This window comes from Theropithecus gelada, chromosome 9, assembly GCF_003255815.1.
Source record: "Theropithecus gelada isolate Dixy chromosome 9, Tgel_1.0, whole genome shotgun sequence".
NCBI classification, from domain to species: Eukaryota; Metazoa; Chordata; class Mammalia; order Primates; family Cercopithecidae; genus Theropithecus; species Theropithecus gelada.
The window spans coordinates 99,247,060-99,261,582 of record NC_037677.1 but is presented as its reverse complement, the minus strand read 5'-3'; the positions used below and the strand labels follow the sequence as shown (position 1 = coordinate 99,261,582).

The following is a 14,523-nucleotide window of genomic DNA, read 5'->3' as shown; positions in this document are numbered from 1 at the left end:
TGCAGCCCTAGGAGCCCCCTCAGACCGCTGGAGCAGGAGGAGAAAGAGCTGACCATAGGAGACACACGGGCTCTGTCCACAGGCAGTTCCTCTTGGCCATATTCCTAACACTAGAGAGGCCTGTCACCCAGACCACCACTGACCCATGTGGGAGATGATGCCCCACACCAGAGTACAAGGCGTGGCACCAGCTGCAGACCCCTCGGCCAGTTCCCTTGGGTAGGGCACAAGCTATATAGCTACATTTGGCCCTGCCTGTGACACCAGCCAGACCCCTCCCTGGGCCTGCATTTCAGCACTCTCCCCGAGCCCAGGCCCAGGCCCACCTGGAGCACCTGCTCCCGGGTTGGAGGCCAGCATTCTCCTTCCCTAGCCCTCCTTGCTGCCAGGACGTCAGAATCCTGCAGAATGATGCCGGTCCACCAACCTCAGCTCCCTTGGATTCCCTTTGGAGGCACAGAGCAAGCCTGGTCTAGGGCTGTCACATAGGAATGGGGCTTCCCTTGAGCCTCCAGAGGACAGTGCCAAAGCCGTTTTCCTGCTGGAATGCTACAAATGGCTTCTAGGAAGAAGGGGATAAGAAGCTTTGGTTTGTAAACAACAGCCCATCCTGGACCAAGGGATCCAATCCAGCCCAACTCTCCCCTCACTCTCCCCAGCTCCTATGGGGATGCAGCCTGGATTTCATCCTCACTCATGCCCCAGGCCCCTTTCCCACCCTGAGACCTCCAGATCTGGCATAGCAGCAGGTCGGGAGAAGAGAAAGCGGGAGGAAGGGGCATTCAGGGGCTGAGATGCTGATCCAGGCAGTGGGGGAGGCATCTGCACAGCTGCAGGCAGCCCCCCTACCCCCAGTCTGTGAATGGGTACCTCACCCTCTCCCACCCGCCTGCCACTGCTCCTGAAACAGTTGGTCCTAATGAACACTAAGCAAGGAGGGCAGCTGTGAGCATGATCCATATGCATGGGAGGTGTATATTTATCCTCACATCCCGCCCCACCCTGCAGCTGCTGCCATCCCCTATGCCAGGAGGGTGAGTGGGCACCAGGGCCCAGCCTGCTCCCGGGCTCCCAGGCCCTCACTTCTCCCAGCCCTCCCTCCCCAACCCACGCCCACAGCCTTCACTTGACCCATTTTGGAGGCAGAAGTTTGTATGTGTGTTTGAGAGAAAGAGAGTGCACACATCATTTCCCCAGTTGGTGCTTTGATTTCCTCTGAAGCATCTTGATTGCGGATGTACAATGGCATCTTGCTGCCAGTGCTCCCTCAGCAGCTTCTGGCTCCACGCCGCCTCCTCCCTGGAGCCGGGATTTTCTGCTGACTCGGGGGCCCATGGCTAGCTGGCAGGGAAGGGGAAGGCTTAATCCAGGCTTCCATCCCTTAGCTGAGCAGCAGGACCTGGACACCCAGCCACCCGCCTTCCCGCTCCTTAGACTGGGTTGAGGGTGTACCCTGAACCCCACCTGTCTCTCCCTTGGCCCTCCCACTGCCTCCCAGCCTGGTCTGGACTCCCCTGCCTGCTCCTCCTTCGAGGGGTTAGTTCCATTATTAAAATGCAGTCCCCTGCTCAGATGCCTTCAGAGGCCCTGCTGCTGTGGGTCCCTCAAGCCAAACCATTTACCCTGTTATTCAAGGCCCTGCTGATCTGACCCCAAACCTTTTTAATGGACTTATCAGCCATGGACTCCACACAGCTTTTGTGCCCAAATCTCTGCTCACTACTCCCCCAAGCATAATCCCCACAATTTCATTTTCCCACCTGTGTTCACAGCGACCTCCTCCCTGGGATGTCTGCCCCCTCTTTTGAGTTTTCCCTTCCTTTAGGGCATGCTTCAAGTCCTACCTCCCTAAGAGGACAGTCGGGTACCCTCTAACCCTCTCCCTGTGAAACTCTTCATCCAGCAAATATCTCCTGAGCAGAAGCAAAACCCCTCCCATGGCCTGAGCCCTGTCCCCTCACTGCCTGTCTGACCTCATCACTCGCTGCTCTCTCCCACCCCCAACTCTTTCCAGCTGCCCTCGCCCCCTGACTGTTCCTGAAACAACATTTTCTGCCGGAGGCCTTTGTGCTGGTTCTCTCTGCCAGAAACACTCTTGCTCCAAGTATCCCCCAGATCTTGCCCCCCAACATTCTTGAGGTTTCCCATCTCCTCAACCAGACTTTGCCCAGTCCTCCCTATAAACACTTCCACACCCCCTCCCCTCCTGGCATCCCCCGTGTCCCCATCCTGCTTTGCCTTCCTGGACTGTACTTATCACCAACTCATGGTGACTTGTTTTTTTTTTGTTTGCCTTTTTTTTTTTTTTTTTTTGAGATGGAGTTTCACATACCTAGCACATAGAAGGAACATTCCATGCCTCAGTTTCTTTTTCTTTTCTGTTTTTTTGGAGACGGAGTTTGCTCTTTTGCCCAAACTGGAGTTCAGTGGTACGATCTCAGCTCACTGCAACCTCCGCCTCCCAGGTTCAAGCAGTTCTCCTGCCTCAGCCTCCCAGGTAGTTGGGACTACAGGCATGCACCACCATGCCCGGCTAATTTTGTATTTTAGTAAAGACAGGGTTTCACCATGTTGTTTAGGCTGGTCTCGAACTCCTGACCGCAGGTGATCTGCTGGGATTACAGGCTTTTTTTTTTTTTTGAGATGGAGTCTCGCTCTGTCACCCAGGCTGGAGTACAGTGTCGTGATCTCTGCTCACTGCAAGATCCGCCTCCTGTGTTCACACTATTCTCCTGCCTCAGCCTCCCAAGTAGCTGGGACTACAGGCGCCCGCCACCACACCCGGCTAATTTTTTGTATTTTTAGTAGAGATGGGGTTTCACTGTGTTAGCAGGATGGTCTCGATCTCCTGACCTCGTGATCTGCCCGCCTTAGCCTCTCAAAGTGCTGGGATTACACTTTAAGATGTGTAGCCACTGCGCCCAGCCTTATTTTTTTTTTTATTTTTATTTTTTGGAGACAGAGTCTTGCTCTGTCGCCCGGGCCAGAGTGCAGTGGCACAATCTCGGCTCACTGTAACCTCTGCCTCCTGGGTTCAAGTGGTTCTCTTGCCTCAGCCTCCCAAGTAGCTGGGACTACAGGCATGCATCACCATGCCCAGCTATTTTTGTATTTTTAGTAGAGATGGAGTTTTGCCATGTTGACCAGTCTGGTCTTGAACTCCTGACCTCAGGTGATCTGCCCACCTTGGCCTCCCAAAGTGCTGGGATTATAGGTGTGAGCCACTGTGCCCGGCCTCATGGTGACTTTTTTTTTTTTTTTTTTGGAAATGGAGTCTCACTCTGTCACCCAGGCTGGAGTGCAGTGGTGTGATCTCAGCTTACTGCAACCTCCACCTCCTGGGTTCAAGCAATTCTCCTGCCTCAGCATCCCGAGTAGCTGGGACTACAGGCATGCGCCACCATGCCTAGCTAATTTTTTTGTATTTTTAGTAGAGACAGGGTTTCACCGTGTTGCCCAGGCTGGTCTTAAACTCCTGAGCTCAGGCAATCCGCCCGCGTTGGCCTCTCAAAGTGCTAGGATCACAGGCGTGAGACACCATGCCCGGCCTCTCATGGTGACTTCTTTAGGGCTGATTGTCTAGCTTTTCCCCACAGACGATCAGCTCCAAGAGGGCAGAGTTTGTTTTGTTCACTGCTATATCCCTGACATTGAAGGAATGCCTGGCACAAGAAGGAGCTCGATAATGACTTAATGGATGAATGAATGAATTAAACAAACATACAGGCACTGTGCTAGGCTCTGAAAAAAAAAAAATCAGAGCTGATTCACATTCACGTCCTCCAGGCATTCACAGGCTAGTTGGACATTAAGCCAGGCAGCTTGCAACCTAACCTGTGAACCACAATTAGTTAAAATCCAAAGTAAGGGAGCGAAGTGCATGGGAGTATGGCTGGCCCAAAGGAACATAAACATTGTGATAGCTGCGGTGGCCTGAAAGTCGCCTATGCCAGCACCAGACCTGGCACTCACATACATCGTCTCATTACCCCTTAGCCACTCTCTGCAGAGGGGGCAGGGCCAGGAGGGCTGCACAGAGGTGAGACTTTGAGGCTAGAGAGTCAGCCCAGGTAGAGGGGTCAGCAAGTCTGAAGCCAGTGGGGCATGGAAGCACACAGGCTGTGGGCGGACTGACTTCCATTATATGGTGTGCTGGGTGGAGACTGGGGAGCTGCAGCGGGCGGGACTGGCATTTGGTGTGGCTGGTAAGTCCCTCTTAGGCCACAAGCTGCCCATTTGCATTCATGTCCCCTCCCAGCTCAGTGCCCTGCAGCAGGCGTCCACATGGATAGTGTCTGATGGCAACATCCAATTCACAACCAGGCAGCCAGGACATTTATTTTTATTTATGGGGTTGTTTTTTTTTGTTTGTTTTGTTTTTTTTTTTGACGGAGTCTCGCTCTGTCACCCAGGCTGGAGTGCAGTGGTGCTACCTCAACTCACTGCAAGCTCTGCCTCCCAGGTTCACACCATACTCCTGCCTCAGCCTCCCAAGTAGTCGGGACTACAGGTGCCCGCCACCACGCCCGGCTAATTTTTTGTATTTTTTAGTAGAGACGGGGTTTCACCGTGTTAACCAGGATGGTCTCGATCTCCTGACCTCGTAATCCGCCCGCCTTGGCCTCCCAACGTGCTGGGATTACAGGCGTGAGCCACCGAGCCTGGCCCCATTTATGTATTTTTTTGAGATGGAGTTTCACTCTTGTCGTGCAAGCTGGAGTACAATGATGCGATCTTGGCTCACTGCAACGTCTGCCTCCCGGGTTCAAGCGATTCTCCTGCCCCAGCCTCCTGAGTAACTGGGATTACAGATGCCCACTACCACGCCCAGTTAATTTTTGTATTTTTAGTAGAGATGGGGTTTCACCATGTTGGCCAGGCTGGTCTCGAACTCCCGACCTCAGGTGATCCGCCTGCCTCAGCCTCCCAAAGTGCTGGGATCACAGACGTGAGCCACCACGCCCAGCCCAGGACATTTAGATGTCAAATGATTCACTGCTGTTTTTTTTCCAGGTGGACCAGAAGTTCACACCACCCTTACACTCAGTTCTTGGAACACCCCTCACCGCATTCTACTTCTGAGATGGAATTCTGTGCCATTTCTTTTTTTTGAGACAAAAGTCTCACTCTTGTCACCCAGGCTGGAGTGCAGTGGTGTGATCTCAGCTCACTGCAACCTCCACCTCCCAGGTTCAAGTGATGATTCTCCTGCCTCAGCCTCTTGAGTAGCTGGGATTACAGGCGCCTGCCACCACTCCTGGCTAATTTTTGTAGTTTTAATAGAGACGAGGTTTCACCATGTTGGCCAGGCTGGTCTTGAACTCCCGACCTCGGGTGATACACCAGCCTCAGCCTCCCAAAGTGCTGGAATTACAGGCATGAGCCAGTGCGCCCGGCCATTCTGTGCCATCTCTAAGCCCCCATGCTACAAGCTGCATACCACCTCACATATCACACCCCCTGCTTGCCTCAGTGTAAATAATAATAATAAAAATTCTATATCACAGAGCAGATGGGTTCTCCCTCAAGAAAGAGCCAATTATTGAATATCTGGTGCAAGGAGAAGTCATAAATATCCCAGTTTGCTACAGTTGAGAGGCATTAACCACACAACAATGAAAGAAAACTGGTCTCTCGTGAAGGAAACATTCGAAGACCCCCCCTAGTGCAGAGCTCTGGGATAAGTCCAGGCCACTGCACTCCAGCCTGGATGACAGAGCAAGACTGTCTCCAAAAAAAAAAAAAAAAAAAAAAAGAGAGAGAGAATAGATATAGTAGAGACCAGAGCTCTATCCATCAGCTTTCTATTGGTTATGTGGAAGGACTTTCACTGTGACAGTGACATCCTGAGGTTGTGGGCTGTGCAGGAATTCCAGCAGAGTTGGAACACATGCTGTCCTGGAAGGGAAGACAGACTTTGGGATTCAGGTGGAAGGAGAGAGAGTTGGGAAAGAACGACAGAAACTGAAGGAAGAAGCTCATGTTCTCGGGACCAGCCCCTTCCTGGTCCAGGCAGATCCCCCCCAACCCTAGCAGACTCTGCCCCATACTGTGAAGTATTTCCCATTCCTCCCAGCCTCCAAAGAAGATTCTGGAATCTTAGCCCTGGAAGAGCCCAAACCCCAGGCCCTGCCCCAGCTCTTCTGCACAGAGTATAAGACAGAGGCAATCTAGGGCCGGGTGCAGTGGCTCACGCCTGTAATCCCAGCACTTTGGGAGGCTGAGGTGGGCCGATCACGAGGTCAGGAGATTGAGATCATCTTGGTTAACATGGTGAAACCCCGTCTCTACAAAAACTACAAAAAAGTTAGCCGGGCGTGGTGGCGGGCGCCTGTAGTCCCAGCTACTCAGGAGGCTGAGGCAGGAGAATGGCATGAACCTGGGAGGCGGAGCTTGCAGTGAGCCAAGATTGCGTCACTGCACTCCAGCCTGGGAGACAGAGCAAGACTCCATCTCCACAAAAAAAAAAAAAAAAAGACAGCGACAATCTAAGAGTGCTCTCAATTTCATTCCTTGCCCTCTTAACAAAAAGAAACAGGATTCAGAGGATTCTAGAACCAGTACCAGAATCTGGGTTCTGGAGACCACTGTTTCTAAAGCTTCTCCAAGGAAGAATTTTCCAAAAACATGCAGGGAGGCTATTTTATTTATTTATTTTTTTGAGTCGCAGTCTTGCTCTGTCACCCAGGCTGGAGTGCAGTGGCACAATCTCGGCTCACTGCAACCTCCACCTCCCAGGTTCAAACAATTCTCCTGCCTCAGTCTCCCGAGTAGCTGGGATTACAGGCACCCACCACCACGCCCTGCTAATTTTTGTATTTTTATTAGAGACAGGGGTTCACCATGTTGGCCAGGCTGGTTCGAACTCCTGACCTCAGGCGATCAGCCCACCTCAGCCTCACAAAGTGCTGGGATTACAGGCATTAGACACCATGCCAGGCTTTTATTTTATTTTACTTTACTTTACTTTATTTTATTATATTTACTTGAGACAGGGTCTCGCTCTGTCACCCAGGCTGGAGTTCAGTGGTGCTTCAGCCTTGACCTCCCAGGCTCAAGGGATCCTCCAGCAATCAAGTGATCCTCTTGCCTCAGCCTCCTGAGTAGCTGGGACCACAGGCACATGCCAGCAAGTCAGGTTAAATTTTTAATTTTTTGTTTGTGTGTGTGTGTTTTTCTTTGTTTGTTTGTTTGAGACAGGAATCTCTGTCGCACAGACTGGAGTGCAGTGGCGTGATCTCGGCTCACTGTAAGCTCCGCCTCCTGGGTTCACGCCACTCTACTGCCTCTGCCTCCCAAGTAGCTGGGACTATAGGTGCCCACCACCATGCCCAGCTAATTTTTTGCATTTTTAGTAGAGACGAGATTTCACTGTGCTAGCCAGGATGGTCTCAATCTCCTGACCTCGTGATCTGCCCACCTCAGCCTCCCAAAGTGCTGGAATTACAGGTATGAGCCACCACGCCTGGCTTTTTTTTTTTTTTTTTTTTTTGTTATGGAGTCTCACACTGTCACCCTGGTTGGAGTGCAATGGCGCGATCTTCGCTCACTGCAACCTCCACCTCCCCAGTTCAAGCAATTCTCCTGCCTCAGGCTCCCCAGGAGCTGGGATTACAGGCGCCTGCCACCACACCTAGATAATTTTTTTTTTTTTTTTGAGATGGAGTCTTGCTCTGTCCCCAGGCTGGAGTACAGTGGTGCGATCTCAGCTCACTGCAACCTCCACCTCCTAGGTTCAAGCGATTCCCCTGCCTCAGCCTCCCAAGTAGCTGGGATTATAGGCACGCGCCACAATGCCCGGCTAATTTTTTGTATTTTAGTAGAGACGGGGTTTCACCATGTTGGCCAAGATGGTCTCGATCTCCTGACCTTGTGATCCACCCACCTCGGCCTCCCAAAGTGCTGGGATTACAGGAGTGAGCCACCATGACCGGCCCAGATAATTTTTTTTTATTTTTAGTAGAGTGGGGCTTTCACCATGTTGGCCAGGCTGGTCTCGAACTCCTGACCTCAAGTGATCTGCCTGCCTTGGCCTCCCAAAGTGTTGGGATTACAGGCATGAGCCACTGCGCCCAGCCTAATATTTTAATTTTTTGTAGAGACAGGATCTCCCTATATTGCTCATGCTGGTCTCTTTAAGGGATCCTCATGCCTCAGCCTCCCAAAGTGCTGGGATCACCTTAGAAGAGGAGCTGTAGTGTGGTGATGTCTGTCTGGGGATACCTAGGGATCACAACTCCAGCTCCTTCACCCCCCCCCCCACACTTTCGTAGGGTCAGCCCTGCTCCCATTTCTTAGTAGGCTGGAGTGGGAGGTTAGGGAAGGACATGCCTCTGATCCTCTCTCCAGGGCCGCCTCCCCCACAGAATTTATAGGCTGCAGAGGTGGGGTAGGGAACTCCCCAGGCGGCTAGATGGGTCCTGGGTTCTGAAGTTGCAAATTGAATTGGTTCTCCCCCACCCTCGGATGGGAGAAGATGAGGGTGCCTTAGGAAGGCCAAGGTGACAATGACAGTATGAGTGGGAGAGTGTGAGCAGGGCCTGTAAGAACCCTGAGGTGAGGTTAGAATGTGGGGGTCTCAGCTTGGAGAAGGGGGCCCTGGGGTGCTGACTCAGTGGGTCAGGGCACCCACCCTTGTCTCCTGCCTCCCACCCCAGGGTGCCCTTTGAGGCTGGGAGGGTGCTTTGAGCTGGGGTCTCCTGGCCAGATGCGCTGGGAGAGGGGGTGGAGCTGATCATCCCCCAGGCCTCGCCCTCCCCACCCCCACCTTCAGACTCCCTTCTTGGCCCAGAGACCGTTTCCGGCAGTTGCAGGGGGCACCCATTACCCCCCAGGCTCCCGCCTTGCAGCTGTTCCCCAGCTGCCCTGCCCCACCCCAAAGACAGCTGGGAGCGAGGCCGAGGGAGGGGGCAGGACTGGCCCAGCTGCTGGGCTCCGGGCTGGGATGGGGAGGGCGGCAACATGAAAGAGCTGGGGCCGGCAGGCGGCAGAGGAAACCACCCCCGCCCCCTCCCTCGCGGTGGCCTCCCTGCAGTCTCAGCACATCTGGGCCACAGGTCTGTGGGGTGGGGAGACGTGGTTGGATCCCCAACCCTTCCCGGAAAGGGGAGGCGTGATGGCCTCTGGGGGAAGGCAGGAGGGGAGGGCCGTGTGCTGGGGCACCTGTGGCTGCAGCCAGCTCTCCAAGGGGCCACCAGTTCAGGGCAGAGAAGGCCCCTCCGATGACTTCTGAGTGAGCCTGTTCCCTGGGGCAGCCCCAGCTCTTGCTGGGCCTCCTCTGCCCCTGACCCTTTTGGGGGCTGGGTGACAGCTGCTCCTACAAAGCCAGGGACAGCTGGATGGCTGGGGACAGCTGGGTGGGTTAGTGTCTCCCTGCTTCCCTGGCTGCCTAGAGATCCCCCCAAGCCAACTCTGGGCAGCTGCTGCTTCACCTATAGATGTGTGCGTGAGCGTGTGTTTGTCCGGGGTGGGCTTCAAAGCTGGGACGTGGAGGGGCTCGAGCCCATCCCATTCCCACCAGAATGTCCCCTCCAGATATCAGATCTCAGTGGACTGACGCACCTGGAGAAAGGGCCTCTCCCCTCAGTCAAAACAAAACTAGGCCAAGTGGGAAAGAAATTGGGCAGCTTTCTGTCTTGGCTCCCAACTGTTGGCATGGGGGACGTCCCAGGGTTCCTGGGAACTGGAGAAAGGGACGGTGAGACAGAAGCAGATGTCAGTGGAGTGAAGTGACTGTCCACTGCCACCTGTCCCCAGGCATCCTGCACCCTGGGCTGGAGGGGCACTGTGCTCCAGCCATCTCCCCACTCCCTTTAGCCCCAAACAGGTGCACAGGGAGGGAAGGGGGAGGCCAGCTGTTGTCATAAAGCTCCTGGCTCCCTGCCACACTGGGGAAGGGAACGATGAAGCAAGGGTCCACCATTCCACCCGAGTCATCCTCTACTCGCACAGGGCAGGAAGGCGGAGGCAGTTAGCAAGACTATGACTATGGTTTGGTCTGGCCAGCCCCAAAGTCTTTATTTTTCTTTCTTTATTTTTTCCCCTTTGAGACAGGATCTTGCTCTGTTGCCCAGGCTGGAGTGCAGTGGCAAGATCTCAGCTCACTGCAACCTCCACCTCCCAGCCTCAATCAAGCAATCCTCCCACTTCAGTCTCCAGAGTAGCTAGGACCACAGGCCCACAGCACCACGCTTGGCTAATTTTTTGGGTTTCACCATGTGACCCAGGCTGGTTTTGAACTCCTGGACTCAAGTGATCCATCCACCTTGGTCTCTCAAAGTGCTGGGATTACAGGCGTGAGCCAACGTGCTTGGCAACCCTTTATTTTTCTGAGGGGAGGGGTGGCTAGGGGTCAGTGAGGCTTGGACCACTGGCATGGGACATATTTTTTTTTTGAGATGGAGTCTGGCTCTGTCACCCAGGCTGGAGTGCAGTGGCACGATCTCGGCTCACTGCAACCTCTGCCTCCCGGGTTCAAGTGATTCTCCTGCCTCAGCCTCCTGAGTAGCTGGGATTACAGGCGCCCACCACCATGCTGGCTAATTTTTGTATTTTTAGTAGAGATGAAATTTCACGTTGACCAGGCTGGTCTCGAACTCCCGACCTCAGGTGATCCGCCCGCCTCGGCCTCCCAAAGTGTTGGGATTACAAGCCTAAGCCACTGTGCCTGGCAAGCATGGGACTTTACATGGCTCTCTGCCTTGTCCTGGGTTTCCTGGGGTAGCTGGCATTCAGGCCCTGATTCTGCTCAAACAAGAGGAAAGACAGCTAGTCACCCAGCAGAGTACAGAAGTACATGGGCTGTGGACTTACAGCTCCGTGCAGAGCATGTCTACAACTGGAGCCTTTTGATGATGAGGTCCCTCTCCAGAGAAGGGCCTTGGGGTGTCCCAGCTTACTCTCCCCACAGTGGCCTCTGTGACAAGCAGCAGGGAGGACCCTGGCCACCCCGATGGCAGCACTTCTCCAACCCCAGGATGTGTCAGAATAGAATTAAAAATGCAAATTCCTGGGCTCTCAGAGATTCCCAATGAGTCTAAGCTGGGCCTCAGGAATCAGCGCCCCTACCTCTCTCTCTCTTTTTTTTTTTTTTTTTTTTGAGACAGGGTCTTGCTCTGTTGCTTTGTTGCGCAGGCTGGAGTGCAGTGACTTGATCTAGGCCTACTGCAACCTCTGCCTCCCAGGCTCAAGCAGTTCTCCCACCTCAGTCCCAGAGTAGCTGGGACCACAGGTGTGGTGTGCGCCACCAAGCCCAACTAATTTTTGTATTTTTTGTAAAACAGGGTTTCGACATGTTGCCCAGGCTGGTCTCAAACCCCTGAGTTCAAGCAATTTGCCTGCCTTGGCCTCCCACAGTGTCAGGATTACAGGCGTGAGCCATAGCAAGAAATCAGCCCTTTTAACAAGCTCCCAAGACATGCTTGAGACTTGGAGCTCTGCCGAAGTGGATGGGGACAAGATGTCTTTTTCATCTTGCCACCTCACCTCCACCTCTCCCAAGGCCAAAGCCCCAAGTCCAAAGGAAGTATGGACCCGAGTGGTCCCCTCTCCCTATGGGGGCCATGGCCTAGCTAGATGACATTCTGTCTCTATGCCTGCAGCCCTGCACAGTGCCTGGCACATAGTGTGCACTCAAATATTTGTGGCCTGAAGGAGGTAAACTTCACAAGACCCATAGAAAGGTGTTTCTCCTTTGTCCTCAGCTAAGAGCACACTGGCAGAGCCTCAAAGAGATGCCAGGGCCCAGGTGGCATGGGGCTGGGCCTGGGAGGCCCTGGGCAAATATTTGTCAAATGAACCCAAGGCCAAGAGCAGACGGAGTCAGTGCCTGACGAACTGACATTCACAGGCCTGGAACCAGCTGGACCCAGGGGGCAAAATCAAGGCAAGGAGGGCAGGGGCCCCTCCCCACACTGATCCCAGGCCTCGGGGGGGACAGGGGAACAGGCGAGGCAGGGAGTGGGACTGCGCCATCATGTTTATTAGAAGGTTGGATTTTGGTGTGTGCTCTAGACAGATTACAGAATAAATACCTGCGCCTTGAGAACAGGAAGTCCACGATTCATACAAAGTGCTCACTACAGGAAGTTGTTGTGTCAAAATCCAGGCAAGGACCCAACTCCGGGCAGCCCCTCCTCCCTGCTGACCTCAACAAGGGCTGTGCTATTTATTTTATTTTATTATTTCTTTTATTTCTCTTTATTATTATTAATATTATTATTATTTGCTTTTAATGTGGTCACTATCATTGGCAAAGTTCCTTTTCCCCTTTCCTGGACATAGGGTTCCTGTCTTTAAAAGATTCCACTCTGAGGCTGAAGGTGCCAAAAGCTGCTTGAGAAGTGGCCTTTGAACTCCGTCTGGGAAGATGGTGAGGAGAAGGAAGCAGGAGAAATCATTCTTGGTTTAAAAAAATAAAAAACAAAAACAAAAGTCCCACAATCTAAAGGTCATTCCTTACTCGATCAGTGATCAAACTGCCCAAAAGGAAAACAAGAGGAGAAACAAACCCTGGGCGTTCCTCCCGGGCAGGGTAAGAAGGGTGGGACCCCCAAGCTTTCAGGGAAGCTAAGGCTCCTTCCAGCCACGGGGGTGTGAAGGGGAAGGAGTAGAGGAAAAAAGGAGAGACAGAAGAGAGCTCAGCGCCTTGACACAGACACTTTCCCATCTCCAGGGCCACCTGCGGTCCCAGCCCAGGCCAGCTCCCACTGTCACCTGTGCGTCCAGGAGATTCATAATAAAAAAAATCAGAAACAAAGCCAAAACCAAAACAAAATCCAAAAGGAAAAGACCTGGGGCAATGGAATGAGGAAGAGGGGAGGCGAGGAAGGTAGAAGGGCAGGTCTCTGGATGCATAACTCCCGAGCCCGGGGGCCGGGGAGGAAGATTCCCCAGCGCCCCGCCGCCTGCGTGGCGTTAGCTCGTCACGTAGTGTTTGGTGGACGGCTGCCCATACACCCTGTAGAAATCCTGGTGGCCGGGCTGCTGGGAGGCGTCAAGCCAGTCTCTGACCGCCAGGCTGGGAAGGGACTGGGGGACGGAGGGTGTGGGCGGGAGCGGGTGTGAGTACTCCTGCGAGGGCACTGTCCAGGGAAAGTGGCCGGAGCGGGGGTAGGGCTGGTGGCCGCCATGGTTGGCCACGGAAGAACAGTAACAGTTGTCCACAGAACAGACGAGAATCTTGCGGCCGCCATACTGGGGGAGCATGGGCTGCTGGGCGGCGGAGCCATTGGGATACTGCGATGGGGGGAACACGGGGCTTGAGTGCACTGGTTGGGCGCCGCCCGGCAGGGCCACCAAGTGCTGCGTGGAGCTGCAGGGCCCCAGGGGCTGCCCAGACTGGCCCTCACCGCTGGCTGTGCCCGCCGCCCCGTACTGGCCGCCCACAGGGCCCGACGACGTCTCTAGGAAACTGGCCTCTGGGAAGGCCGTTGAGTGCTTGCGCTTTTCCGCCCCAGAGCTGCTCACGCCACAAGGGTACAGGGGGACACTCTGCAGGAAGGGCACTGGCGTGCTGAAGGGGCCTGTGGAGAGTTGGGGCAAAAGTCGCCAAAGCTCCCGCCCCAAACAACCTAGGCCTCCTCTCCCCGGGTTGGACCTGGGGACCATTGACACCTAGAGGCTCGAGAATGTTACATCTCAGGTGATGCTTGCTCCTCTACAATTAGGAGGTAGAGAATAGTTATATCCCCACTTTAAGCTGAAGAAATGGAGGCTGGGGAGGTCATGTTGCTTACCCACTGTCCCACAGCTACAAGTGGCAAAGCCAGGATATGAGGACAGGTCTCCCAGACTGGGCCACACTGCCTCTTGGAGGGAAAGTTCTGGCGCTGAACCCCTCCCCAAAGGGCCCTGTCTCCCTTCGGCGGAACACCCCACCCTCACCTTCTAGCATTTTCCGCAGCTGCTTCTCCTTCTTGGCCACCTCGTTCAGGAAGAGCTTGGAGTTCAGGTGGCCGATCTTAGGGGGGGAAAGGCTGCTGCCCGTGCAGGTCTGGGTCCTGGGGGCAGTGGACGGGGCATCTGCTGTGAGGAGGCATCACCGGTGAGCCCGCCCTACCTCCCCGCCATGGGCCTGGTCCCCCTGCCCTCCCTAGGATGTGCCCCTGGGAGGGCTGGGGCCACCAGCTCACCTGTCCATCAGGATTTTCACAGACTTGGTGTTCTGTTGGGGGAAAGAAAAGGGTCAAGTCAGTGGAAAAGGCAGCCCAGGGAGAGCCCGGGGAGAGGGGAAGACAAAAGCTGCCCCCCGAGAGTCTCCCCCAGGCCAGGTGGATCCTCTCATTCTGGACAGAAAGTGGCAGGGGTTGGGGTGGCCATTTGCGGAAGAAGAGCTAACATTTACTGAGCTCTTGCCACATGACCCAGGCATTGTTAAGTGCTTTCTGTGCATCTATAACTTCATCCAGATAGCTACCCAAGAAGAAGGGCTCTGCAGGCCCACACTGTTTTAGCTCAAGTCTTTGGGGCCAGATGTGTTTTGGAATTTGGAAATTTTTTTTTTTTTTTTTTTTTTTTTTTTTT

At 54.0% G+C, this 14,523-nt stretch overlaps 1 protein-coding gene across 2 annotated transcripts in view; it reads right to left on the bottom strand.

Annotated features, from left to right (window-relative positions):
* Positions 1-11,959: 11,959 nt before the first annotated feature.
* Positions 11,960-14,523, bottom strand: part of TRIM8 (tripartite motif containing 8) — a 16,674-nt gene continuing 14,110 nt past the window's right edge. For both annotated transcript variants that reach the window (XM_025395647.1, XM_025395648.1), the window contains 3 exons: positions 14,133-14,164; positions 13,885-14,000; positions 11,960-13,523 (listed from right to left, as the gene is read on the bottom strand). In XM_025395647.1, the coding sequence (XP_025251432.1) occupies positions 12,916-13,523; positions 13,885-14,000; positions 14,133-14,164 (756 nt within the window). In that variant the 3' untranslated portion in view covers positions 11,960-12,915. The remainder of the gene's footprint in view (positions 13,524-13,884; positions 14,001-14,132; positions 14,165-14,523) is intronic.